Raw genomic sequence first — 26774 nt, 5'->3', positions numbered from 1 at the left:
TCTTCTTTACAGAATCCTCATTGAGTCCAGAGCTTGTCCAAGACTGGGTCAGCTGAACCCAAGGCAGCCCTGATACCGGTGGAGCACGGCCGATGGGGCCAAAGAGCCGCTCTGGTTTCTCAGTAGTAAACACACAGGCTCCTCCTTGAGCCCCCACTTTACCGCAAAACTTGGAAGATCAGGGCTCACCCACTATCCCCGAGAGCCAAAGGCCACACAAGAACCCTTGTTCGCAGAAACTCCTTCGCAGGAAAAGCAAGGTGTGTGAGCAGTTACTGAACTCCAGCTTGCTTAGAAACAGAGATGGCTGAGCAGTTAAGGCAATGAACTGCTGACCCATTGTGCTCTGCCCGCATGGATTCGAATCCCATTCTCGTCGTTTAGGAGCTGTCTGTACACCTACAAACAGCCTGTTTCAACAGTGCTGACTGTCCTTATGAGCAAAACAGCAGTCAAAATGTGCTGTGATTTGTCCCCGTGGCACCCACCAAGGTGGATTATTTAATTAAGTGCTCTCCGAGTAACAACTCAATAATAACTCAATAATAATTGAAAAGGTATATCGGAGAGGAGAGAGGCATTTAATAATTATTAGGGACAAAAACATTTTATGGAGGCTTTTTTGCAACCAGGAGGACTAAGTATATATTTATAAAATATAGTATACACTGTGGGTACATACACACACAGAGAGATAAGCATTGAAAAATTGAATCACCTAGAAATGTTCGTGTTTTTAAAAGAAGTGGAACTTTATCAAGGTACCATTAAACTGATTTAGAAATATAGCCAAGACATCATCACTAATGTTTCAGATGGCTATTACTGCTTGAAATGACTAATTTATAATTTATTATTTATATCTGACTGTAAAGTGGTGTTTTCAGCAGCCATTACTCCAATGTCCTAGTGCTAAACTCTACTGGTAATGGTCCTAATGGTGGAGAAACATTTGTAGTTGCATTAGCACAGCTGAAACCTGCCATTCTGTTCAAGAAATCAAGTAAAATGTCCTTACTTGGGTTGCAAGGTACTGGAATTCCTGAAATTCGTTTCTGGGTTCAAAAGATGGCCAAAATAAAAATTTTCTCATGGAACACACCAGGCTATTGTTGTTTTGCAAAATGAAGGTTATTCCATGCGTCAGAGTAGCAAGAAACCGAAGATTTCATACAAAGGTGTCCACTACTGTCTTGAGAAAAGAGGGCAAACTGGATCTAACCAAGATAGAAAAAGAAGTGGACAGCCCAGATGCACAACTACACAAGAGGATAAGTACATCATAGTCTAATTTGAGAAAGAAACACCTTACAGGTCCTCAGTTGGCTGCTTCCTTAAGTAGTACATACACCAATCAGCCAAAACATTAAAACCACCTGCCTAATATTGTGTAGGTCCCCCCCGTGCCACCAGAACAGCTCTGACCCGTCAAGGCATGGACTCCACAAGACCTCTGAAGGTGTTTTGTGGTATCTGGCACCAAGATGTTAGTAGCACATCCTTTAAATCCTGTAAGTTGCAAGATGGAGCCTCCATGGAGCGGACTTGTTTTTCCAGCACATCTCACAGATGCTCGATTGGATTGAGATCTGGGGAATTTGGAGGCCAAGTCAACACCTTGAACTTTTTAACAATTTTTGCAGTGTGGTAGGGCTCATTATCTTGCTGAAAGAGGCCACTGCCCTCAGGAAATACCGTTGCCATGAAGGGGTGTACATGGTCTGCAACAATCTTTAGGTAGGTGGTATGTGTCAAAGTAACATTCACATGAATGCCAGGACCAAAGGTTTCCCAGCAGAACATTGCCCAGAGCATTACACTGCCTCCGCCAGCTTGCCTTCCTCCCATAGTGCATCCTGCTGTCATCTCTTCCCCAGGTAAATGACGCACATGCACCCGGCCGTTCACATGATCTAAAAGGAAACATGATTCATCAGACCAGGCCACCTTCTTCCACTGCTCTGTGGTCCAGCTCTGACGCTCACGTGCCCATTGTAGGCGCTTTCGGCAATGGACAGGGGTCAGCATGGGCACTCTGACCGGTCTGTGGCTACGCAGCCCCATACACAGAAAGCTGCGATGCACTGTGTTTTGACACCTTTCTATCATGGCCAGCGTTAAGGTTTTCAGCAATTTGTGCTACAGTAGTTCTTCTGTGTGATCGGAACACATGGGCTAGCCTTCGCTCACCACACGCATCAGTGAGCCTTGGGTGCCCATGACCCTGCCGCTGGTTCATGGGTTGTCCTTCCTTAGACCACTTTTGGTAGGTACTAACCACTGCATACCAGGAAAACCCCACAAGACCAGCAGTTTTGGAGATGCCCTGACCCAGTCATCCACCCATCACAATCTGGCCCTGGTCAAAGTCACTCAGATCCTTACACTTGCCATTTTTCCTGCTTCCAACACATGAAATTCAAGAATTGACGGTTCACCTGCTGCCTAATATATCCCACCCCTTGACAGGTGCCATTGTATCAAGATAATCAATGTTATTCACTTCACCTGTCAGTGGTTCTAGTGTTCTGACTGATCGGTGTATAGTTAAAACATAACACTTATTTATAACAATATATTTTATAACAAGTTTATATTAAGCATAGAAAGTAAGACCATCAACATTTCAATGCATTATGGGTTTTCCCTCCCAGAACCCTGGGGTCCAGTGGCAAACGATCTCCCATCCCTGCCTAAGTGCTACAGACTTAAGGAGGGAATCAACAAAATGAGAAAGGCATGGACTGGGGAAGCAGCAGTCCCAAAGGGAGCTGGGAAGGTGGGGGGCAGCACTTTGAAGGGATTACCGTGTCGGTGGAAGAGGAAGGAATTAGAGGGAGGTGACAGCATAGCCAGCGGTGAGGTATGGTGCAGGATAATACAACTGATCCATGGATGTGTATTTCCAACACCAGTCAAACAGACTGCTGCACACCACATCCTTATTATAATTGCTATAAAAACTATACTGGTAATAGTATAATTATAATGTATGCATTTCGGTGATTTTATCTGCATTGATATTTAATGAAGCAATTAACTTCCCTTTGCTGGCTCAGAGACAGAAGAACCTTGGTCTACTTTGCAATCATACTCTTCCCAAAAACCCTTCAAGATTCAATTACATAATTATGTTATGCTAATATTTATGATAGTATCATATATATTTTTCTACTTTTAAAGGACAGCTTATGGTGATCAAGATGAATATGAAACACATTTAAATACAAGCAGAATTGAAGGGATGTGGGCGAGTTCCAGCAGAACCAGCAGCAGCACATGGGGAGAGAGACTGCATCGCCGAGGCAGTGCTCACTTCCTGCTCTGTGTTGAGGCACGGCACAGGGGAAGGTAACCGGGAGAGATCAGAGAGCGCAAACCTTCCCCGGAGCGGGACAATGACTCATTTCCATGAGAACGGCGCCTCCGCACGCGGCACAGCAGCACATCCTCTGCAGGCAGTGGGGGCAAAATGGAGAATGCTCCTTCTGGGGAATGGCAGGAACACAGTGGTGGAGAGCACCCCCACCTCACCTCACCCCACCCCACCCCACCGTCATCATTGCCTTTGCTCACTCCCTCTGTCTGCCTTGGGCAATAACCACCTCTATCTCCCTCTGCGTCGAGTCAGTGGGTTTAGTCATTTACTCTGGCATCTCAGCCCATCAAATGAGAGCCTGAAAAGAGACGGATGCTGTGTTACTGACTTCTTAAAGCACCTTAAGTGTGTTGTAGCCAGGGGCGTGACTATAACCCTAGAGGATTGGACTGATACAGTGAGGGAAAACACACACACACACATTCACAGCTGTCTGTCAAGTGACTGAACTCCTCTACCAGGCGTGGTGCTGACACAGCCTTTCCTACTCTGAGCAAACACCCTCATGCGTGATGCAGTTGGCTCTGTGCTGTTTCCCATAATGCTTTACACATTCAGGTGACCTGCCATGTATGGAGCCTGCTGCCCTTTGCAGTTTGCTTTGAACTCGACTTATGACTAGTCCCCTAACACTGCCACGCCCACACCTTCAGACCAACACGGAACACCTGTGACTCAACGCAGATCGCAGCATAAAAGGCTGCGTCGGACAGCCAGCTGATGCGGAACCTTGATCTGCCTCCTTGTTAGCGACCATCTCCAGCCCTTTACCTGTTCCTGAACGTCTTCCCCGAACCCGTACCTCGTTCCCCCAATCTACTGCCTCCTTTGGATTATCGACCTCTTGCCTGAACACTGACCTCGCCTTTTGGATCCTCCCTGTGACGACGTTCGCACCTCGAAGACCTTTTGCCCGTCCCCTGACCTCCGTTCTTGGATTTCCCCGGAGACACCACGATCAGCGCTCTGCACTTGGGTCCGCCGCCTCCCTCTGACGCGACCATGACAGAAGGTTCCGCCCTCTATACGGATCCAGCGGAGCTGAACTACCTCCAAGCAGAGTTGGACTCGCGTGAAGCGCGCTTGGCAGGTATGGAACAGACGCTGCACAACCTCATCACCTCTTACAACCAGGTGGTAAGCGTGCTGAAGACGTCGCGTGCGCCCACACAACCCATCGAGAAACGCGCAGCCGGTCCTGCAGCGCCTGACTCGTCGAACGCCACTCCTTCTCCTTCACGCGGTTTTCACTTGTCTCCCCCGACCCGCTTTGACGGGACCCCAGCACAATGTGACGGCTTCCTGCTTCAATGTGAGCTTGTTTTTTCCAGTATGCCCCTAGTTTTCAGCACAGAACAGAGCCGGATCACCTACGTCCTCTCTCTGCTCACGGGCAGAGCACTTGAATGGGCGACAGCAGTCTGGACAAATGGCCTCCCCAACACTTATGCACAGCTCAAGAGCCTGTTCCTCGCCGTGTTCGGACTGGCTCAACCGGAGGAACAGCTAAGTGAAAGACTCCTGAATCTTCAGCAAGGTAACCGACCCGTGGCAGATTACGCCCTAGAATTTCGTGTTCTCGCAGCACGCAGCGATTGGGGAGAGAAAGCTTTGTGGGCTAGTTTTCGCCGTGGTCTAAACTCACGCATCCGGAGTGAAATGGTGTTCCGAGGAGAAAGAGGCACCCTTGATCGGTACATAGAAACCGCGGTAACATTAGACAATCAGATCAGAACCCAGGGACCAGCCTCAGAACCGGCTCCAGAAAGATGCGGTCCCAAACAGGAGGAAGCAAAGCCGATGCAGCTGGGGCGCCTGTCCCTTCCCGAACGACAGCGAAGACTACAAAATCGCCTCTGTCTTTACTGTGGTGACCCTAGTCACTTCCGTCTCCAGTGCCCTGTCCGCCCCGAGATCAAGGTGAGTGGCACCCTCAGTTGTAACCGCCTCGCGGTACCTGTAATGTTATCCTGGGGAGATGGACAGGTACAGACGCAAGCACTGGTGGATTCAGGAGCAGCAGGGTGCTTCATGGACATTGGGTTTGCTCGGTCTCATGGCATACCCTCCAAACCCATTGGGGGGCGTCTTCGAGTGACCGCCCTAGATGGCCAGCCCCTCGGGAAGGGTTTTGTGGACCACCAGACAGCCCCTGTAACTGTGAGAGTAGGTGTATGTCACCAGGAAATGTTGAGTTTTTATTTAATTTCGTCTCCGGAGTTGCCCCTGATTCTCGGGTTCCCTTGGCTCTCCAAGCATGACCCAGTGTTCCAGTGGAGTACTGGGGAATTAGTGGCTTGGGGACCCCAATGTGAGAGAACCTGCTTACAGCTACCCTGTCGAGCTACGTCTATAGAAGGCTCAGAATCGGCACGGCCGGTGCCAGTTCCTCCCGAGTATCAGGATCTTGCGGAGGTTTTTAGCAAGAAACGCGCATCCGAGCTCCCACCGCATCGCTCATGGGACTGTGCTATTGATCTCTTGCCGGGTACCACCCTGGGTCATTACGAATACCTGGTTATGCCTTTTGGTCTTGCCAACGCACCCAGTGTATTCCAGGCGTTTGTGAATCATGTGCTCGGGGACCTGGTCCACAAGGGCGTCCTGGTCTATCTTGACGATATCCTGATTTATTCTGATACGTTGTCCAAGCATGTGTTGACTGTCCGACAGGTGCTCCAGAGACTGTTGCAGAACAGGTTATATGTGAAGTTGGAGAAATGTGAGTTCCACAAGCAGAAGGTCTCCTTCTTGGGGTTCATACTTACCCGAGACGGTCTTGCGATGGATCCGGGTAAGGTCCAGACCATCCAGCAATGGCCTCGGCCAACCACAACTAAGGCCCTCCAGCGATTTTTGGGGTTCTCCAATTTTTACCGCCGGTTCATCAGGAACTTCAGCACGATCGTCGCACCCTTGACAACACTTACAGTGAGTAAAACCCCTCGTCTCCCGTGGAACCCAGAAGCCCAACGAGCCTTCGAGAACCTCAAATCCAAGTTCTCTACAGCCCCCATTCTGCATCAACCCGACCCTGAGTTGCCATTCGTGGTGGAGGTTGACGCCTCTGAGTCAGGGGTGGGCGCTGTCCTTTCTCAGAGGCAAGGTAAGCCCATGAAATTATACCCTTGCGCATTCTTTTCTAGGAAACTGTCGGAGGCGGAACGAAACTACGACATAGGAAATAGAGAGCTCCTAGCAATTAAGTTAGCCCTAGAAGAGTGGAGGCATTGGCTAGAAGGGGCACAACACCCTTTTTTGGTATTCACAGATCATAAGAATTTACAATATCTGCAAACAGCCCGGCGCCTCAACGCGCGTCAGGCCAGGTGGGCACTGTTCTTTTCTCGGTTCCAGTTTACTGTCACTTACAGACCGGGTCCCAAGAATATCAAAGCGGACGCCCTTTCCCGGCTGCATGACGAAACGCAGGAGGTAACGGAAGCGGACTACGTCCTGCCCAGGTCCTGCTTTGTAGCACCCGTTCAGTGGGACTTCACCCAGGATCTGGCCCAAGCCCAACAAGGGGACCCCGAACCACCAGGTAAACCTTCTGGAAAACAATATGTTCCGCCAGGTTTGAGGACGACTCTCCTACAATGGGCCCATGACCATCCAGCAGCAGGGCACCCAGGGTTTGGGAAGACTCAGGCTAGGATCCAGCAGCTCTACTGGTGGCCGTCCCTCCGGGAGGATGTACAGGACTACATCCGGGCGTGTCCAGTCTGTGCACAGTCCAAGGCTTCAAATCAGAGTCCAGCCGGGCTCCTGGAACCCCTGCCGGTACCCAACCGTCCCTGGACGCACCTAGCGTTAGATTTCTTAGTGGACCTCCCACTGTCAGATGGTAAGACCACCATCTTGACCGTGATCGATCGTTTTTCCAAGGGCTGTCGCTTGATTCCTTTGCCCAAACTCCCCTCTGCCTTGGAGACAGCAGAGTTGCTGTTTCAACAGGTATTCCGACTCTACGGTATACCGGAAGACATAGTGTCCGATAGGGGTCCTCAGTTCACATCGCCTGTGTGGAGGGCCTTTTGGAAGAAACTTGGAGTCACAGTGAGTATGACATCGGGGTACCACCCGCAAGCCAATGGGCAGGTTGAACGGCTACAGCAAGACATCGGTCGGTACCTCAGAAGCTATTGCCTTGAACACCCAACTCACTGGGTTCGATACCTTCCGTGGGCAGAGTACGCCCACAATACGCTCACCCATACCTCTACAGGTGTCTCTCCTTTTCAGTGCATCTTGGGGTACCAGCCACCGTTGTTCCCATGGCAACCGGGATCCAGCGATGTGCCAGCTGTGGACTCTTGGTACCGAACCAGCGGCGAGGTATGGGCAGCTGTCAGACGACACCTCCAAGAATCACAAACCCGTATCAAACATCAAGCCGATCGGCATCGGCGACACCTCTCCCTTGCACCCGGTCAGAGGGTGTGGCTGTCCACCCGGGGTCTCCAAGGACCGTATATGTCTAAGAAACTCAGCCCCAGGTACTTAGGACCCTTTAAGATAATCCGCAGAGTTACCCCGGTCTCTTATCGCCTGCAACTGCCCCAACACCTTCGCGCACACCCGACGTTCCACGTATCCTTCCTCAAACCCTTGGCCACCTCCCTACACCAGCCCGCAAGCACGCCTCCGGACCCAATTCTCCTGCCGGACGGTGGTGCACCAGCGTATGCAGTACGGGCACTCCTGGATTCCCGCCGTCGTGGAGGGGTACTCCAGTATCTGGTGGATTGGGAAGGATACGGACCTGAGGAACGGTCCTGGGTAGCGGCACGGGACATCCTTGATCCAAGCCTCGTTTCCGACTTCCACAGCAGCCATCCGGATCGGCCCGCACCTCGGCCTCGAGGCCGTCCCCCTGGTCGCCCTCGAGTGTTCGGGACCGATCCTCGGGGGGGGGGGTACTGCCACGCCCACACCTTCAGACCAACACGGAACACCTGTGACTCAACGCAGATCGCAGCATAAAAGGCTGCGTCGGACAGCCAGCTGATGCGGAACCTTGATCTGCCTCCTTGTTAGCGACCATCTCCAGCCCTTTACCTGTTCCTGAACGCCTTCCCCGAACCCGTACCTCGTTCCCCCAATCTACTGCCTCCTTTGGATTATCGACCTCTTGCCTGAACACTGACCTCGCCTTTTGGATCCTCCCTGTGACGACGTTCGCACCTCGAAGACCTTTTGCCCGTCCCCTGACCTCCGTTCTTGGATTTCCCCGGAGACACCACGATCAGCGCTCTGCACTTGGGTCCGCCGCCTCCCTCTGACGCGACCATGACAAACACACTTGTGCACGTACAGAATGTGTTAGTTTTCACCAAACAAATTTAGACGAACAGCCGTAAACTAGCAATGAGGTCAAGTCCAGAACTGATCTTAGTGGTTTTACAGGGAAAGCGCTTGACTTTGTTGGGTTCTGCTCCCTCTTTTTGTACTTTACATCTTCAGACCAACATGCAGTCTGGAGTATTCTGTGCTATTTTAGGATTGATTCCATATTTCCTTTTTTCTTTTGTTATGACCATCACTGGGAAATTTACCGCAATTGCAGATGTAAGCAATATAATTTTGTTGCTGATAACACTGAACACTCTGTAGGGTCAAACAATGATCACCTGTATGACAGTCACTGCACCATATTCCATTTCTGCTGCTGCTGTTACCTGAGAATAACTGTGCTTGTGCAGCAGCCGCTCACATATCCTCCTGCCGTATGAAAGCGTGGCTTTGTTTCTAACTGTGCTAACACTTTCAGCTCCCGTCTTTCAAGACCGATACTTTTCACTGCTCCGTAAAGGGGGCCGAGCGTTCTGCGCACACATATTTTGACCTGTGACCATGTTTCAGGTTAGACCCTTTGGCTGTCTGATCACTGCACTGGAAGATGCTGCTCCCCCTCTGCACATGCAGGTCCATTCCTCTCCGAGCCTCTCCAGTCCCCTGGTCAGCATTGCGTGCTCATGCTCCCCTCCCCGCCCCTTTGCACCACTGAACAATAGCAGCAAACTCCCCCTGCGCCCCCAGGAACGAGACTGAGGGAGACCATGTGTGTGCAAGCATGAAGCTGTATCCTCTTCTGTTTACAGCGAAATCCCCTCTCTGCCAATGGAAGAGCCGCTAGATGGGTTTTAAGCCAATATGTCTAAATCTGTTTCTAGGTAAGCAGGTTTCGGTCAATCAGATCATTTCCCTCTATTACATTAGGTCTGTCTGCCGCAGAGGGAAGCACTAGCACCCAGTTAACCGTTTGAAAGCCACATCTCTGGCCACGGCTCCAAGTAAATACCCTTGTTTTGCATCTCGGTGTGCACAAAGGTTTCTGCACTTTTAGCCTTGGGTTCAAAGCACTACTCCCAATAGGAGCTGACAGGGTGTTGAGGATTGTTGCAATGTGTGAGGTGAAGAATTCCCCTACATTCACCACGGAAATGTGTGTTCACTGGAGACAGATGGCTAGGTAGGCTTGTATGAGAATTTTTTCCCTGCTGCTTTCATCCCACCATTGCTTAATGGACATGTCAGTATTGCAGAGCCAAATCACTGGCATCTCGATATGCTGGGCAGGGCTGGGGGAGCACTGATCCCCAGTTGCCCCTTTGACCCAGTCCCTCCGCTCTCAAACTGTGGTTGACTGAGTCCCACCTGAACTTTTGTTGAGCTCTTCACATCCACAGCATCAAGTCTGATGTCTCTCTGATGCGCTCATTCTTCTTTGGAGGCTGGTTTTCTCCACTTTCTCATTACACTTTGATTCATTTATTTGATGGAATATTTACCAACATTACCTAGGAAAAGAGCAGATTATGTGAGCCAAACCAATTTTGTCCAGTTCCTTAAACAAACTAAAATACCTGCTTCTTTGCCTTGTGTACTCAGGTGCAGCTGGTATCACAGTAAACATAGCTAAAGTCATTAGATCTGGTGGTTGCAGGTTTGAATGCTTACTACTGCTATAGTACCTTTGAGCAAGGTATTTACTTTAAATTACTCAAGTAAAAATTATCCAGCTGTCTGAATGGGTAAATAATTGTACCCATATCAAAACTGGAAGCTGTTTTGGAGAAAAGTGTCAGCTAAATGAATAAATGTCCTCTGGGACTGAAGGATGTGCCACCAGAAAGTGATCATTGGATTACATTTACAGGCTGGAAAAAAAGGCCAAGCGAGTCCCAAATGTCAATCCCTTCTACGTGATTACGTTGTTCCCTCCCTGCCACTCAAGAGAACGGCAGTGACGTGATTTTGACAGGACAGCAGAGATCAATTTGTGTGGACTTTAAAATATCACACTACCATATTTTTCTCATCACTTCAGTCATATGTGATTTTATATATTACACATGATATATGGACAGACACACACACATTAGGCAGAAATGCAGGGTGCAGTTTGTAGGGAAAGCAAATGGAAAGGGGTAATTGTGAACAAACGTGATAAACATCTCATTTCAAGATGTTCTGGACAAAGGGACACCGGCATTGCTGACAAAGCGCTATAAAGATACGTACTTAAGGGAATGTACAATTTACTTCTCCGCATGTGCAGCAGCTCCTGTCACTGCTGTGTGGGGAAAAGGCAGCTGGCAACACTAAACTCCATCACACACTTAAACGGACTATTCCACAGGTTGTGGTCTTCTGGTGGGGGTGTCCAACTGGGAACACATGACTCTGGAGATGGACATCATTCATGACTTGTGGAAACTCTCACACACCTCTGTGTCAAGGTTGAGTTTCTGAAGGCTCAAGGGAGGGAGTTCAGATAGCTATCGTCATGTTTCTATCTATCCACCAACATAGGATTAAAAAAAAAAAAAAAGAATCAAGAGAAGCATTCCCAAGGAAAGATATTTGAAAAGACTTTTTTTTCCCAAAACACACACACACACACACACACACACATTTTCAGAACCGCTTGTCCCATACAGGGTCACAGGGAACCGGAGCCTACCCGGTGACACAGGGCATAAGGCCAGAGAGGGAGGGGACACACCCAGGACGGGACGCCAGTCCGTCGCAGGGCACCCCAAGCGGGACTCGAACCCCAGACCCACCGGAGAGCAGGACTGTGGTTCAACCCACTGCGCCACCGCGCCCCCTTTCCCAAAACACATATCGTAAAATCAATTTAAAATGCAAATTTACATCCCATTGATATTGAAACATAGGAACTTTTTACTTTATTATGACTTTTAGATGTTTCTAGATTTACATTTCTGACGGGGAGATCTCAAGCAAACAAATACACTGTGAGCTTCTGTGCAGAGCTGTGATATGTTATCAACGAGCTCACACTCTCACTGGCCATTGTCACAGCTTCTTCACCAGGTTCATGTCACAAACACAACCACTGAAAGCAGAGACAGAAAAATAGTTTCATTTCAATTGCTATAACTACTTTATTATTATTATTGTTGTTGTCATATGTCTGCCTTAATGTCACACAATGAATGCTAAAATGATACACGCTACAAAAAGTGTGTTTTTATACACATTTACAAACATTAGCATGTACTGGTGGCACTTTATCTGCCTGGACTGTTTTAGTCTGGGATTTACCTCACTACTTGGTAACATCTGATAGTCAAGGCAGGTAATGATTAAAACTATGAAACCTGATGGCAACCTTCCTTCTACAGTCATTGCTTAGTCTGTTTCGTTTCCACCAAATATTGCATATTGCAAATGATTTTTCTGCTTATTGTGTCCTTCCTGAAAAGCAAATGACAGCAAAGTCAATGCAGCACTAAAGAACAAATGTTACCAACTAGGTATTACTAAGCATAAGGAGGCAAAATAGTTATCCTATGTATAATGGGAAAAGGGCGGTGTAGATACAATTAAGACAGAAAAAAGAACGTGGTGGAATGTTTCGGAATGTTGCCATTTGTTCTACTGCAGCTCAGGAAGCTCCCACTGCCCAGTATTCCATCCTTTCTGTTAGCATGAGTGTAGAAATGTGTTTTAATCCCTGTACCCCACAGATATAAGTGTGAAGACTACCAGTGCAGGACAAAAGCAGAGCTGAAGCAGGTGCTCTGCCCGACAGCCTGTGTGGGGGACCAAAGGTGGATGGCAAAGGAGAGCCCAGGGTAAGAGCACAGCTAAAGGCTGGGTTGTGATGGAAAAAATGCAGAGAGGAGGGCCCTGTCACTGTCATTGTTTGACAGCTCGGCTGAGAGGTGAAGCCCGAGATATACAGAAATGGAGTCTTTGGAGGGCCAATGGGTGCATCTACCTTAAACACACTCCACTCATGCCCTCCACAGGAAATGTAGGTCACTGGGTGAGTTCTGGCAGTAGCAGACCATTTAACACGCAGCCCTAAGGCAACCAGTTTCGAATGACCAGGATCAGGTACAGATGGAGGGAATCTTAATGGGGTTAATTGGTTACACTGGTATGCTTAATGGGCCTACCGCAAATCAGATCAAAACCCATCATCTGGGTTTCGCACAGTTAACCTTTAGCTGTACCAGTCATGTTGCTTGGGTAGTGCACACAGACAGATTGCCTTATGGGTATCAGTAATGGTACGAGACTACCTCCAAGGAGTTCATCATCTGTCATGCCCACAGCCATACGACCCACCTCCGCACCTGCGGATGATTAAAACCGCAGGTATAAAGGAGGCAACTCGACCGAAGCTGAACGTGGAACCTCATTCTGAGAAACGGCGAGAGCCACGTGCCTCATGATTGAGCTGCCTGTTCGTCCTCCTAACCCTTGTTCCTATTCCTCAGCAATCAACTTCCTTGGCTCCCTGACCTTCGCACCATCCCCAACTTTGATCTTTGGATTTCCCTCTCGGCATGACGTACGCCAATTGCCTGACCTCCGCCTGTCATGACAACGCTCACAGAATTTCCTTGTAAATAAAAGAGCACTGCACCTGAGTCCACTGAGTCCATCTCCTGAGTTCAGCATGACAGAAGGTTCTGCCTCTACCTTGGACTCAGCAGTGCTCAACTGCCTGCACCACGCTGTCTCCGCTCAAGACACCATGTTAGGTCCACACGAACAGTCCCTGCGCCGCATAGAGGAGTGTAGCACGCCGAGGCAGCACGGGAAGGGGGAGGAGACAGGGGCAAAGCAGCCACAGCTGGGGCTGATTTCACTCCCTATTGCTTCCCCGGTTCCCAGCAGTAGAGAGAAGAGACTGAGGAGGAGACCGAGACAGAGGCAAACCTGAACCCAATCCCTGAGACGACGCCTGTGTCCCAACCAACCCGACTCTCCCAGCCCCCCTGACCCACACAAAGCCTCTCCCTACCTGTTCCCTGGTCCCCCTTTCCCGTCTCCTTCCTTCTCCCCTCTCTAAGGGCAAATAAAAGCCCACAGCAACAGGCAACTGCATCTCTTGTCTCCTGCCTCGTCTCTTACAAGGAGACACTCCAGGGCCTCGCTATTGTCCTGGAGGAGAGCGGCATCGTGCGGACAACCACTACTTCAGGCTTTGCAGAAGCCCCTCAAGAAGAGGTGTCTGCTGCTCCGGAGCCCCTACCTGCATTGGAAAACACCCGTGATGGCCCCTGCCTGGCCACTCCAGAGAGGTATGATGGGTCCCCAGAAAACTGTCAGGGTTTCATTATGCAGTGTGAGTTGGTGTTCTCGTGTTCTCCTTGCCTGTTCCGCACTGACGAGAGCAAGGTGGCGTACCTCACCTGTCTGCTGATAGGCCAGGCACGGCAATGGGCAACCGTGGGATGAAAAAGTCGTTCCTCGACCACCTACGAGAACTTCAAAAAGAAGTTTAAGGCTGTCTTCGACCCCCCAATACCTCTTGTGTCGCCAGCGACTGCCTCATGAGCATCAGGCAATGTAACCAATCCGTCACTGACTATTCCCTGGAGTTCCGGACCCTAGCCGAGCAGAGTGATTGGAACTCCAATGCCCTGCTGGCCAGATTCCTATCCGGACTCAATCCCCAGATCCAAGGGGAACTGGCGTATCACAGAGAGGACTGGACCCTAGACTGGTTCATTGAGAACGTGGTCATGGTAGACAACCTGAAACCTGCCAGTGGTGCTCGTCTGGGAGGGGAAGCAGATACACACAGCCAACGGTTGATTTGGGAGCTGCAGGGTGTTTCATTGACGAAGGGGTTCGCGCAGTGTTTGGGCATCCCGGTGAAAACCTGTGACATGGCGTTGTGGTTCAGTGCCCTAAACGGCCAACCCTTAGTGTCCGGAGTAGTAGACTCCCGAACAGGAGTCCTGCGGCTCATGGTCGGAACCTGCTACCGCAAGGATCTGAGTTTTTACTTGCTGAAGTCCCCAGATGCTTCGGTGATTTTTGGGCTTTCCGTGGCTGCTTCAACACGACCTGGTCTTTTGCTGGAGTACCAGAGAATTGGTCTCCTGGGGGCCCCAGTGTGTCATGAGTTGCCTGACACTCTTGTGTCACGCTACCTCTGTGGAGAGCTCCAGGGAGGCCATCCCCGTGGTCATTGCCCCAGAGTATCAGGACCTCAGTGAGGTCTTCAGTAAAGGCAGGGCGGCTGAACTTCCCCCGCACTGCAGCTGGGATTGCGTGATCGATCTCCTTCCAGGCACCATGCCTCCTAGGGGACGCATTTACCCCGTCGCTGCCGGAACAAAAGGTGATGGAGATTTACACCTCGGAAGGCCTTGAAGCCAGCATCATCTGTGTCTTTACCTTGCCGGCCTCTGCTGGATTCTTTTTTGTTGGCAAGAAGAACTGGGGCTAATGGCCCTGTATTGACTACTGGGGCCTGAACGCCATTATGGTACACTATCCGCACCCACTCCCTCTCATTTCGGCAGCACTCCAATGGGTTCATGGCTCCACCTGGTTCACCAAACTGGACCTGAGGAGTGCATACAACCTCATCTGAATACGCGGGTCATTTTGGAGTGGCTGAGGCCCATGACCCTAAAGGACCTGCAACGGTTTCTAGGTTTCGTGAATTTTTACAGGCACTTCATCCGGGGCTACAGCTCGGTCACCACCCCCCTAACCTTGCTCACTGCCTGCAGTGGACGGCAGAGGCCCAACACACATTCGAAGAGCTCAAGGTGCGGTTCACCTTGCCTCCAATCCTCCGTCACCCAGACCTGTCACTCCCTTTCGTGGTATAGGTGGATATCTCCATTGTGGGGGTAGGGGCGGTCCTGTCCCAACAGCAGGGAAGTCCCACTAAGCTGCACCCCTGCACTTTCTTCTCCCCCAAGCTCAGTCCTGCCGAGCAGAACTATGACATTGGAAACTGGGAGCTGCTAGCCATCCAGGTAGCGTCTGAGGAGTTGCACCACTGGCTGGAAGGAGTGACACACCCCTTCCCAGTCCTCACTGACCACTGCAACTTGGAATACCTCCAGAGGGCCCAAAGACTGAACCCTTGACAGGCAAGGTGAGCCTTATTCGTTACCCTCTTCCATTTCACTGTCTCCTACAGACCTGGCTCCACGAATACCAAGGTGGATGCCCTGTCTCGTGTCTATGACCCTGAGCCAAACCCAGAGCAACCCGAGATCATCCTGATTCCTGGTGCATCGTAGCTCTGGTGCAGTGGTGCTTATTGGAGGAGCTCCAAGCTGTGCAGGTAACAGACTCGGGGCCTCCCAACCGACCGGCCGGGAAGGAATACGTGCTGCCCCGGTTCTGGCTGTCGGTCCTGCACTGGGCGCATGGAACGCTGGAGGCTGGACACCCAGGGGTGCGCAGAGCGCAGGCCCGCCTGAGAGGGCGGTTCTGGTGGCCGTCGATGACAGAGGATGTGCAGGAATACATCGAGGGTCTCCGCCTGTCTTGACAACGCTCACGGAATTTCGTTGTATATAAAGAGCACTGCCCCTGAGTCCACCGAGTCCGTTCAGCATGACACCGTCCCCGAGTCACAGCAAGTTCTAACAATAAGACACAATGTACAGTGAATATTCAGAAGAAGAGTGCTTGCCGTTTGAGCCGTTCCAAAAAATCCCAATGAACGAATTACATTTATTGAGCTTTTCTAAAATGTGACCCTACACATGGATGCAACATTTGCTCCAAGTAAACTACGAGAAACGTAGATGTCACACCCCGACCACATGCCCAGCCACCACACCTGCAACGAATCACAGAGGTTGGGTTTAAAGAGGCTGCCTGGACACCTCAGACTGCAGCAACCTCGTCTGAGCAACCACAACTTGGTGTTCTCCTTTGCACTCCTCCTGTCCCTGGATATGACTTCCCTGGCTCCTCGATCTATTGCTCATGTCCTCTCGACTCCAGCTCCTGCACGCTCCCTCTGACGACGATTGACCGACCCTTACCTGTCCCCGACTATTCTCTTGCCTATCCCTCAATAAAAACGCACGTGCGCTTGAGTCCCGCCTGTTAGGTCATTGTTGGGAACATGACAGTAGTTTTTGTAAGGCATTATTTGTGAAGTTATATCTAGTCCCTGATGAATTTCATGCCTCTCATTATGAAAGTTTAACAAGGTGTACAAACGCATCCTAGTGAAAAAACAGTTGCAAGTGTAAGAAACAGTGGTTCACGGAGATTTAGAAGAGCAACAGTAAATAGAAGATTCACTTAGCTGATAGCTCTTCTGGAGGAATCTCCTGCCGCTGTTGTACTTGACAGAGTGTAAAAATGTACAGTAACTTAGGTGACAGATTAACTGTAGCTAAGTAGCACAGCTTGGACTAACTGAAGTGGACATCTCACAAATGTTAGAGACCATGGATTTCACATTGTATCACACACAAGTTCAGTTTTCCTGAGCTAAATACCCAAAAAACATGACATTACTCTATAAATGTAATTCATTCACCGCCATCTGTGTACACCTGTCCCAGCTATGGAACTGACAGCATTTCACACCTGGAAGAGATTCTTCAGTCCTATTGACTTCCGAGAGAGACAGAGCGTGGACATGAGAACAAGATGGTGCCCGCAACATATGCCCATCCACACGGTGTAGTTGCAGGAGTTCAGCTGACACATAGTTCCAGGGAGACATCAGGAAGGTACTGTATAGCCTGGGCCTGTGAGAAATAACTCTGCCTGTCAAGCCAGTGTTTATTACCTACAGGTATCTTCTTTGTCTGCTTTGTGTTTGTACAGTATTTGTGCTTCTGCTAGATTTTCCACACTTTTGTAACAAAGATCCCGAAAACAGAATGGAAAAATTCAACAGCGTAAGGTGTGACACAGTTTAGGGGTCTTTAGGTTGAGGTTTGAAAGCCCTCAGTACCAACGAGACACCGAAGAACCCATCTCGGTTGATCATTGTCTTGACTTAACTGGTTTTCACTCTCTGTCTGAGTTCTCACTGCCACGCCCATGCCATCGCGAGGATAGGATGCACCTGGACCAAGCAAGATAAAAGGGAGAAGTCTAACCGAGACAAATGCGGAACCTTGATTCGCCGACCCGACCAGCGTCCGTGCTTGCACAAACCTGCTCCTTACTCTCCTCCTCATCCCCTGTCCATAACCCGACGTCCTCTCCCGTGACCCCTTCCTTCCTGTGGTTTCTCGATCTGTGTTTTGACCCCTCGCCTGACTTCTTGACTACGATTTTGGATTGTCCATTAAACGAAGTTTGCCGGAGAAGACCCACGCCTGTCCCTGACCACGGTTTCTGTTTCACCCCGCCGATTCCGGAGTGCTCCGCAATTGGGTCCGCCTCCTGCTCCCGGACGACATCATGGCAGAAGGTTCCGCCTCCGGAACGGACCTAGCGGAGATCCACCGCGTCAAGAAGGCGCTCGCCTCCCAAGGCCACCGTTTGGGATCGATGGAGCAAACCCTGAATAACCTCGCGGAAGCGTTCCAGTCCCTCGTCGGAATGATGCAGGAGCAAGGTATGCTCGTCGCGGCAAGTACCGCCCCCGCGGCCTCATCCAGACCAGAAAACCCATCCGTAAGACCTCCGTCCCCCTTGTCCCAGTACCCACCGTCCCAAGACCCGCGTCTCCCGCCGCCGGCCCGCTTTGAAGGTGACTCCACACGCTGCGCGGGATTTTTGATGCAGTGCGAACTCGTTTTTGCTAGCCTGCCTCAAGTTTATGGCACTAGCCTCAGCCGTATCACCTATATCACGTCCCTCCTTGCTGGCCGTGCGCTAGACTGGGCAACGGCCACTTGGGGGGTTAATTCACAGTCGACGTACGAAGAATTCAAGACACGGTTTCAAGCGGTGTTCGGGCTGCCCCCGTCAGATGACAGCCTGAATGAGAGTCTGTTCGAGATCAGACAGGGGGGAACGAACAGTCGCCGACTACGCCATCGAGTTCCGCACCTTAGCTGCACGCAGTGACTGGGGTGGCTCCGCACTACTGGCCAGTTTTCGCCGGGGCTTAGACCCGCGCATACAGAAGGAAATGGCCTTCCGAGGAGACAAGTGGAGTCTGGACCAATTTATTGAAACGGCAATGGCCGTCGACAACGCAGTCCATACCCACGAACCACGGCGCCGGGCCACTCCGGAACGAACCGGCCACGAGTACGGCCCTGCGGAGCCCATGCAGCTGGGTCGAGGACGACTGTCGCCCACGGAACGAAGGAGAAGGTTCCAAGAGGCCCTGTGCCTGTACTGCGGGGAACCCGGACACCGTCGTCTCCAGTGCCCTGTCCGTCCCAAGGCCCAGGTGAGTGGGTTTCTCCATTGTGACCGTTTGACGGTTCCCATTACCGTGTCATGGGGAGGAGGTAACCTGTCCATCCATGCTTTGGTCGACTCGGGGGCAGCAGGCAGTTTTCTAGACTTTAATTTCGCCCAGCACCACAAGATTCCGGTAGAGAAATGTCCCCAGCGCCTGAAAATTAATGCGTTAGATGGACAACCCCTAGGCAAGGGATATGTGGACTTCCGGACAGCCCCTGTTCAGCTGGGGATCGGGGTGTGTCATCAGGAAACAATACAATTTTATCTGATCGCCACCCCTGAGGTTCCAGTGATATTGGGATTTCCCTGGTTAGTGTCTCATAACCCCGTTTTCAATTGGAGCACCGGAGACCTCACTTCGTGGGGGGCACAATGTGAAGGGAAATGCCTGAGGTTGCCTTGCAGGGCTACCTCCATTGAAGGAAATGAGTCGGCACAACCGGCACCGGTGCCCCCTGAATACCGAGAACTGGCTACAGTTTTCAGCCGCAGTAGGGCTGCTGAATTGCCTCCGCACCGCCCTTGGGACTGCGCGATCGATCTTTTTCCAGGTACCACGCCACCCCGTAGTCGAGTGTATCCCCTGGCCAGGCCCGAGCAGCAGGCGCTTCAGCAGTATATCACAGAGGCGCTCACATCCGGCATCATCCGACCGTCTACTTCTCCTGCCTCTGCTGGGTTCTTTTTCATAGAGAAAAAGGATGGTGGACTGCGACCTTGCATCGATTATCGGGGCCTGAATAGCATCACGGTCAGGTATCCTCACCCTATGCCATTGATCACCGCGGCCCTAGAACAAGTCCGAGATGCAAGGTGGTTCACGAAATTAGACTTGAGGAGTGCATATAACCTGATCCGTATCCGGGAAGGGGATGAGTGGAAGACCGCGTTTAGCACTACCATGGGGCATTATGAGTACCGGGTCATGCCTTTTGGACTCGCCAATGCACCAAGTGTATTCCAGGCTTTCGTCAACCATGTGCTGGGGGACCTGGCGCTTTGTGGGGTGCTAGTATATCTGGATGATATTTTGATTTTTTCCAAAGAGTTTAACCCCCACGTTCAGTTGGTTAGACGGGTATTGCAGCGGTTGCTACATAACCGTTTGTACGTAAAGCTGGAAAAATGTGAGTTCCACCAGCAGCAGATATCTTTCCTTGGGTTCATACTGACCCCGGAGGGGGTCGCCATGGATCCGGGGAAGGTACGTGCATTGCTAGACTGGCCGTGCCCGACTACTACCAAGGCCTTACAGCGATTCCTAGGGTTTGCCAACTTTTACCGCCGGTTTATCAGGAATTTCAGCTCGATCGCGGCCCCGCTCACCGCCTTAACAGCCAACAGATCCCCCAGACTCCCATGGAATCCCGGGGCTCAACAGGCATTCGAGGAGCTCAAACGCCGCTTCACCTCTGCGCCCATCCTTCACCAACCGGATCCAGAGCTATCGTTCCTCGTGGAAGTGGACGCCTCAGAAACGGGGGTGGGCGCCGTGCTCTCCCAACGCCAGGGTAAGCCAGAAAAACTGTACCCGTGTGCCTTCTTTTCCAGGAAATTGTCGCCCACAGAACGAAATTATGAAATCGGGAATCGGGAGTTACTGGCTATGAAGCTGGCCTTGGACGAATGGCGACACTGGTTGGAAGGTGCAAAACACCCGTTTCTGGTACTGACCGATCATAAGAACCTCGAGTACCTGCAGAGCGCCAAACGTTTAAACTCCCGGCAGGCCAGGTGGGCGCTCTTTTTCGCTCGGTTTCACTTCACAGTGACCTACCGGCCGGGGACAAAGAACGCCAAAGCGGATGCTCTCTCGCGCCTACATGAAGAGAAACCAACCACCGATGAACCCGGGTACATCCTGCCCCGGACCTGCGTACTGGGGCCCGTGCTATGGGATGTCAACCGAGGGTTGCCCCCGGATCCATCAACCGCACCGCCAGGAGGACCGGAAGGTAAGCAATATGTTCCCCCAGAGAGACGAAGGACGTTGCTCCAATGGGCCCACGATCACCCAGCGGCAGGTCACCCCGGCTTCAGCCGCACCCAAGAACAGCTGCAGAAACGATACTGGTGGCCATCCCTCAAGGAGGACGTGCACGACTATGTCCGGGCGTGCCCGGTATGCGCCCAAACAAAGGTGCCAACCCAGAAACCTGCAGGACTCCTACAACCCTTGCCCATCCCAAGACGCCCCTGGACCCACATAGCCCTCGACTTCTTGGTCGAGCTCCCCAGTTCTGAGGGTAAGACAACCATCCTGACCATCCTTGATCGCTTTTCGAAGGGCTGTCGCCTGGTCCCTTTACCGAAGTTACCCACGGCTCTCGAGACCGCCGAACTCCTCTTCCACCACGTGTTCCGGCTTTACGGTCTGCCCGAGGACATCGTCTCTGACCGAGGACCGCAGTTCACCTCACGGGTCTGGAAGGCATTCTGGAAAAAGCTAGGGATAACGGTGAGTCTGACTTCTGGTTACCATCCCCAGGCCAACGGGCAAGTGGAGCGTCTACAACAAGACATTGGTAGATTCCTCCGTAGTTACTGTTTTGCCAATCCCCAGCTGTGGGTGAGGTACTTGCCCTGGGCAGAATACGCCCATAACGCCCTCACTCATTCGTCGACCGGACTCTCTCCCTTTCAGTGTATTTTAGGATACCAACCACCCTTATTCCCATGGCATCCGGAACCTAGTGACGTGCCTGCGGTGGAGGCCTGGCACAAGAACAGCCAGAAGGTATGGAAAACCGTACGCAAACATCTCCTCCATCGCCGGTTACAGTTGAAACGTCAGGAGGACAGACGACGACGACCGCTCTCCATCCTCCCTGGTCAGAGGGTCTGGTTATCCACCCGCGGCTTACAAGGGCCGTACATGTCCAAGAAACTTAGCCCTAGATACCTGGGACCCTTCAAAGTGCTAAAACGTGTTACTCCGGTCACCTATAAGCTGCAACTACCCCGGCACTTGCGTATACACCCCTCTTTTCATGTATCCTTCCTGAAGCCCGTGGCCACTGCCCTACATCAACCGCAGCCTGCACCTCCTCCGCCCATCGCCTTGCCCGACGGGAGGGGGCCAGCGTACATCGTAAAGGCACTCCTCGACTCCCGTCGCCGTGGGGGGACCCTTCAGTACCTTGTGGACTGGGAGGGCTATGGGCCGGAGGAGCGCAGTTGGGTGGCCGCCCGTGATGTATTGGACCCTGATCTTATCTCTGATTTCCACAGGGATCATCCTGGGCGGCCCGCTCCCCGGCCCCGAGGTCGCCCCCCGGGTCCCAGGGGAGCGTCTAGAGCCGCTCCTAGGAGGGGGGGTCATGCCACGCCCATGCCATCGCGAGGATAGGATGCACCTGGACCAAGCAAGATAAAAGGGAGAAGTCTAACCGAGACAAATGCGGAACCTTGATTCGCCGACCCGACCAGCGTCCGTGCTTGCACAAACCTGCTCCTTACTCTCCTCCTCATCCCCTGTCCATAACCCGACGTCCTCTCCCGTGACCCCTTCCTTCCTGTGGTTTCTCGATCTGTGTTTTGACCCCTCGCCTGACTTCTTGACTACGATTTTGGATTGTCCATTAAACGAAGTTTGCCGGAGAAGACCCACGCCTGTCCCTGACCACGGTTTCTGTTTCACCCCGCCGATTCCGGAGTGCTCCGCAATTGGGTCCGCCTTCTGCTCCCGGACGACATCATGGCACTCACAGAGTCATCTCTTCACAGAATGCTAAACCTGCTGGACCGAGGCTGTCCAGGACTGGAAAGCCATTTGCCTTTATGTAGTTAATTGTCCCAATTATGAAGAACAGCAATAAAAACCATGCTACCCCCATGGCTCCATGGACCACATGAGTAAGAAAACCTATTGAAATAGAAAAATGCATTAAATATTTCTTCAATAACCACTCTGTCTCCACACCAGAGCTGAACTAATACAACACAACAAGAACATGTTTTCTGAGAGAAGGTGTCTGCACGGCTGAGAGTCAACTCAGTGGGGCGGATGAGCAAGTGGGCCTTCCACAAGGTCATCAGTCCACGAGAAAAAGCCTGGATCAGTGTGCTTCTAAACAGTAACTCAGCTGAACACCCCTGAGGCCTTCTTGTAGTGTACTGAGGAGGGGAAAGATATGCACAATCACATAGGAACTTCTCTAATGACCATATCACAAAATTACTTACGTGACGGGCACAGTAATGATGTAAATAACCTGAGATAAGGACAAAGTGGTGGCAAACACTTAACGAGTATTGAAAAGTACTATAAATATAATACCACACTGTCAAAAGTTAAATACAAATCAGGGTTGTGTTACATCTGCTATTTCAATCACTGTCATTGCCCTTCAGCCTTAACAGAGGATATCAAACCGGTGAAACAAAACACAGTGGGACTAGACCAGAATACACAAGGCCATGTCGGAAACTTTAAACACTGTCTGAAACAGCTGAACATCTTGGAAAATAATACCTCGGAAATTTTAAAGAATGTTTGTAATAGTTTTCACGTGAAATGTTTGAACTGCAAAACTGCGCGGGGTAAAAAATTACACAGAACGGTCAGGATTTTTTCCACAGATGGCAAAACATGTACATTGCCCTGTCTGGAATGTGCATTAAAACTGTACAAAAATAGCTCAAACAGCATTCTATTAAGAAGTAACACAGTTTAACACAGCTGACCATATTTTAATCAGCGTCCTACAATGACTCTATGAAAGGACTGACCACTGTAAACACTTTGCTTATCTACATGTCAAAGATACATTCCTGATTCTTTCAAAGCACCAAGTGCCCTCACTGGGTTTATTCACTGTGTTTACTTACTCCGTTTACTCACTGGGATAAGCTGGGGGGATAATTTTACCATAAGGGACAGAACTGGAACATCAATTAAACTGAATTCAGACTACTGCTGCCGAGGAGAATAGAGGTTTCTCCTTCTAGACCAATTCTCATGTCGCCAGCAGAAAACAATACCGTACTGAAATCACTGAAGAAATTGTGACATTTCAGCACTGTTTACAGCATGTCTTTTGTTATTTACAAAGAAAGTGAACTTTGCCATTTCTACAGTCATAGTTTTTGAAGATAGTGGCCCCTGTAATTATTACAAGCAGATTTATCATCCAAAAACACAGAAAACAAAAAAACAGCAATGCAATAATAATATTTTGATCTCAAAGAAACAACTGGAATAAAATAACAACAAAAAAATGACCATGTTATTATACATTCATATCCATCCATGCTAAAGATGGAAACACAAAAGAACTGCACTCGCACAAATTTACTGGCCCTGAAGAGATGCTTCCTCACACCCAAGTGTTGGCATTATTGTATACATTTTTAACAATCTTCCATTTTTCAAAATCTTCCTGAAAAGAGTTGCCTGAGAACACAGGTGTTACATCGAGGTAGGTTAACATGGCAGTGTTTGCTAGGGAGTGTGTGTTTCTGGGAGCGCAAGCGTAAATTCGCACATCGTGTGCGCATGCGTGTGCATGCGATTTCTGCGTGTCTGCTCTGTGGGTGTTTGCTTACATCTGCGTGTCTCCGTTCATGCTTGTGTGTCGATGTTTCCGTCTGCTCGCACACGTGTGCTTCAGTGTGTTTTCTTTGCCACTGGACAGTAAGACCAAAGAATAGCAAATTCAGTCAGCGCTTAAATCTCCCTCTCTTTGTTGGTCTATAAGTACATAAATGAATGTACATGTACTGTATATACGAGCTGGAAGGTGGTGAATGTCCAGCACTCCTCCCCAGTATGTCTAACCCACTTCTATAGCTCATAGCTTGAGGTGATCAGAAGCAGTGCATCTCTCTACAATAAAGTGAACTAAAAACAGAATAAATGAAACATCCTCTGGATGTTTCTCCTCTTAGGAGAAAACTTGCTAAAAACACAATTTGAACACTGCCAAGTCTCTATAAAACAGACAGTATCACTGGTCACTTTTCCACAGGGAGCCGATCAACTCGTGAAAAGGTACAGAGTTTGGACCTCACCACTAAATCAGATGTTCCAGTGTGTAAAGAACGACGACGACAACAACAACAACAGCAACAACAACAACAACAGCAATAATGACAATGACAACATTGTCTTGAGGTAGAAGATGAATGTTAGAATTTGGAAGTACTTTTCGTTGGAATTTTACTTTAGATTTGCGTTGATGAGCAGGAGAGTGTTGTTTTTTGACACTGAGGTAGTGCAGAATTTGTTTTCCAACCTGCAAGTTAACAAAAACAGAGCACGTGGGAAGACGCAAACAGATGCTTCCCAGAAAACATTCATTCTGGCTGAGGTAGGTTTACTACTGTGTATCCTCGGGCTGCCCGAGTCCATAGCCAGCCTGTATCGGGGCAATAAAAGAAAACTTTTGATTTTACAAAGAAAAAAACTCCTGAGAAAGGGAATAGACACATAATCCCTGGAAGTAGATCCTCTTCAACTTCTATAGTCTTGTGACCTCGATGGCTGGCTTACAGTACACAGGGAAAATTGAAGGAGTTGAAAAATCCAAACAAAACCAGTTGTCGGGAAAGGACCAAAGTTGAAGCGTCAATGGGAAGATCGCTAGATAAGAACACAACTCCAGTAAGAGTCTAAAATGGGTTACTGCCAGTCTAGGTCTCTTATCTAGGTGCTGCTGGTGGCCAGTTCAGTGGAAAACTGCACAAAAAATGAAAACGCATCTTTCCTTTGCAGACACTGAAACGTAGCTGTAGCTCACAGAACTGCATGGAGCCTGAGGCTTGGAAGAGTGACTGAAAGTGGTGCTGACACTCCTTCACTGATTAGCCAACAAACTGGAAAAGGCTTATGAAGGTACAGGAAAAATGGAACCTGAGAGTGAGAAGAATCCGATTGGAAACACTGCCTGCGCTGTGGGCGCAAAGGTGCCAGAGGACTGGTCTATCACCCTTCATCTGAACACCTGCTAGAGGCATCGTCCTCCATGTGGGGCTGCTCAACTGCTGCTGCTCTCTCTTCTGCCAGGCTGAAGTTGTCCAAAGGCAGTACAGATATCTGTGTTTCGTCCAGAGCACTAGAAACTTGAGTTTCCTCCATCTGTGGAAGCAAACAAGCCCTGGAATATCAGCTGAGAATACAAGGCAAAACCACATGTGAGACACAGGTGAGATCTTGGCACTTGACTCAAGACCTTGAGAGAAGTACTACAGCGATTCCCATAGCCCCACGACAGCATCTAATTAAGCACCAGGAGCTGAAATCCCTGGGAAAGGTTGGAGGTCACTGTCCATGCGTTGCTCAAGGCTCGGGATTAAAAAAAAGACTTTCAAAGCCCAGAACCTTTTATGAAAATGTAAAGACTTATTTAATAGGTTCCGGAATGATGATTTATAAAAATGTAAGATGGTCTTCAGGGACTGACACAATGTTAACACTTGACTCTTATACTCAGTACTTGGAGATAAAAACACAAGCAGAAAAATGAGCTGAAGAGAGATCAAGCCCTCCCATCACTTTAAGAGATGCCCAGGAACTGATCCTTAGACACCTTTCAGCCAACTCACCACAAAGGGCTGATCTAGTCCACCTTCAGGGAAGAGTCTTTCCAACTCATTGGTGTCTGTACTGAGCTTCCCTGAGATGCCTCCGTTGCTCTGACCACTACTTCCATTCAGAGCCAGGGTATCGTGGAAGGTGGAGCAGTCCACAGGGCCGTTGTGTACCTCCTGAGCAGTGGTCAAGCGCTCCTGCATGTTCTTACACATCACCAGCCTG

General features: G+C 50.1%; 1 protein-coding gene across 1 annotated transcript in view; it reads right to left on the bottom strand.

Moving 5' to 3' along the window:
* Window positions 1–24231: 24231 nt before the first annotated feature.
* LOC108931151 (immunoglobulin superfamily DCC subclass member 3-like) overlaps window positions 24232–26774 on the bottom strand; it is a 42939-nt gene continuing 40396 nt past the window's right edge. The window contains exons 13-14 of the mRNA XM_029253651.1: window positions 26564–26771; window positions 24232–26096 (exon numbers count right to left, since the gene is read on the bottom strand). Of these exons, the coding sequence (XP_029109484.1) occupies window positions 25944–26096; window positions 26564–26771 (361 nt within the window). The 3' untranslated portion in view covers window positions 24232–25943. The remainder of the gene's footprint in view (window positions 26097–26563; window positions 26772–26774) is intronic.

The sequence above is a fragment of the Scleropages formosus genome, chromosome 7, assembly GCF_900964775.1.
Source record: "Scleropages formosus chromosome 7, fSclFor1.1, whole genome shotgun sequence".
Lineage (NCBI taxonomy): Eukaryota > Metazoa > Chordata > Actinopteri > Osteoglossiformes > Osteoglossidae > Scleropages > Scleropages formosus.
This window is presented reverse-complemented; position numbering and strand designations above follow the sequence as displayed.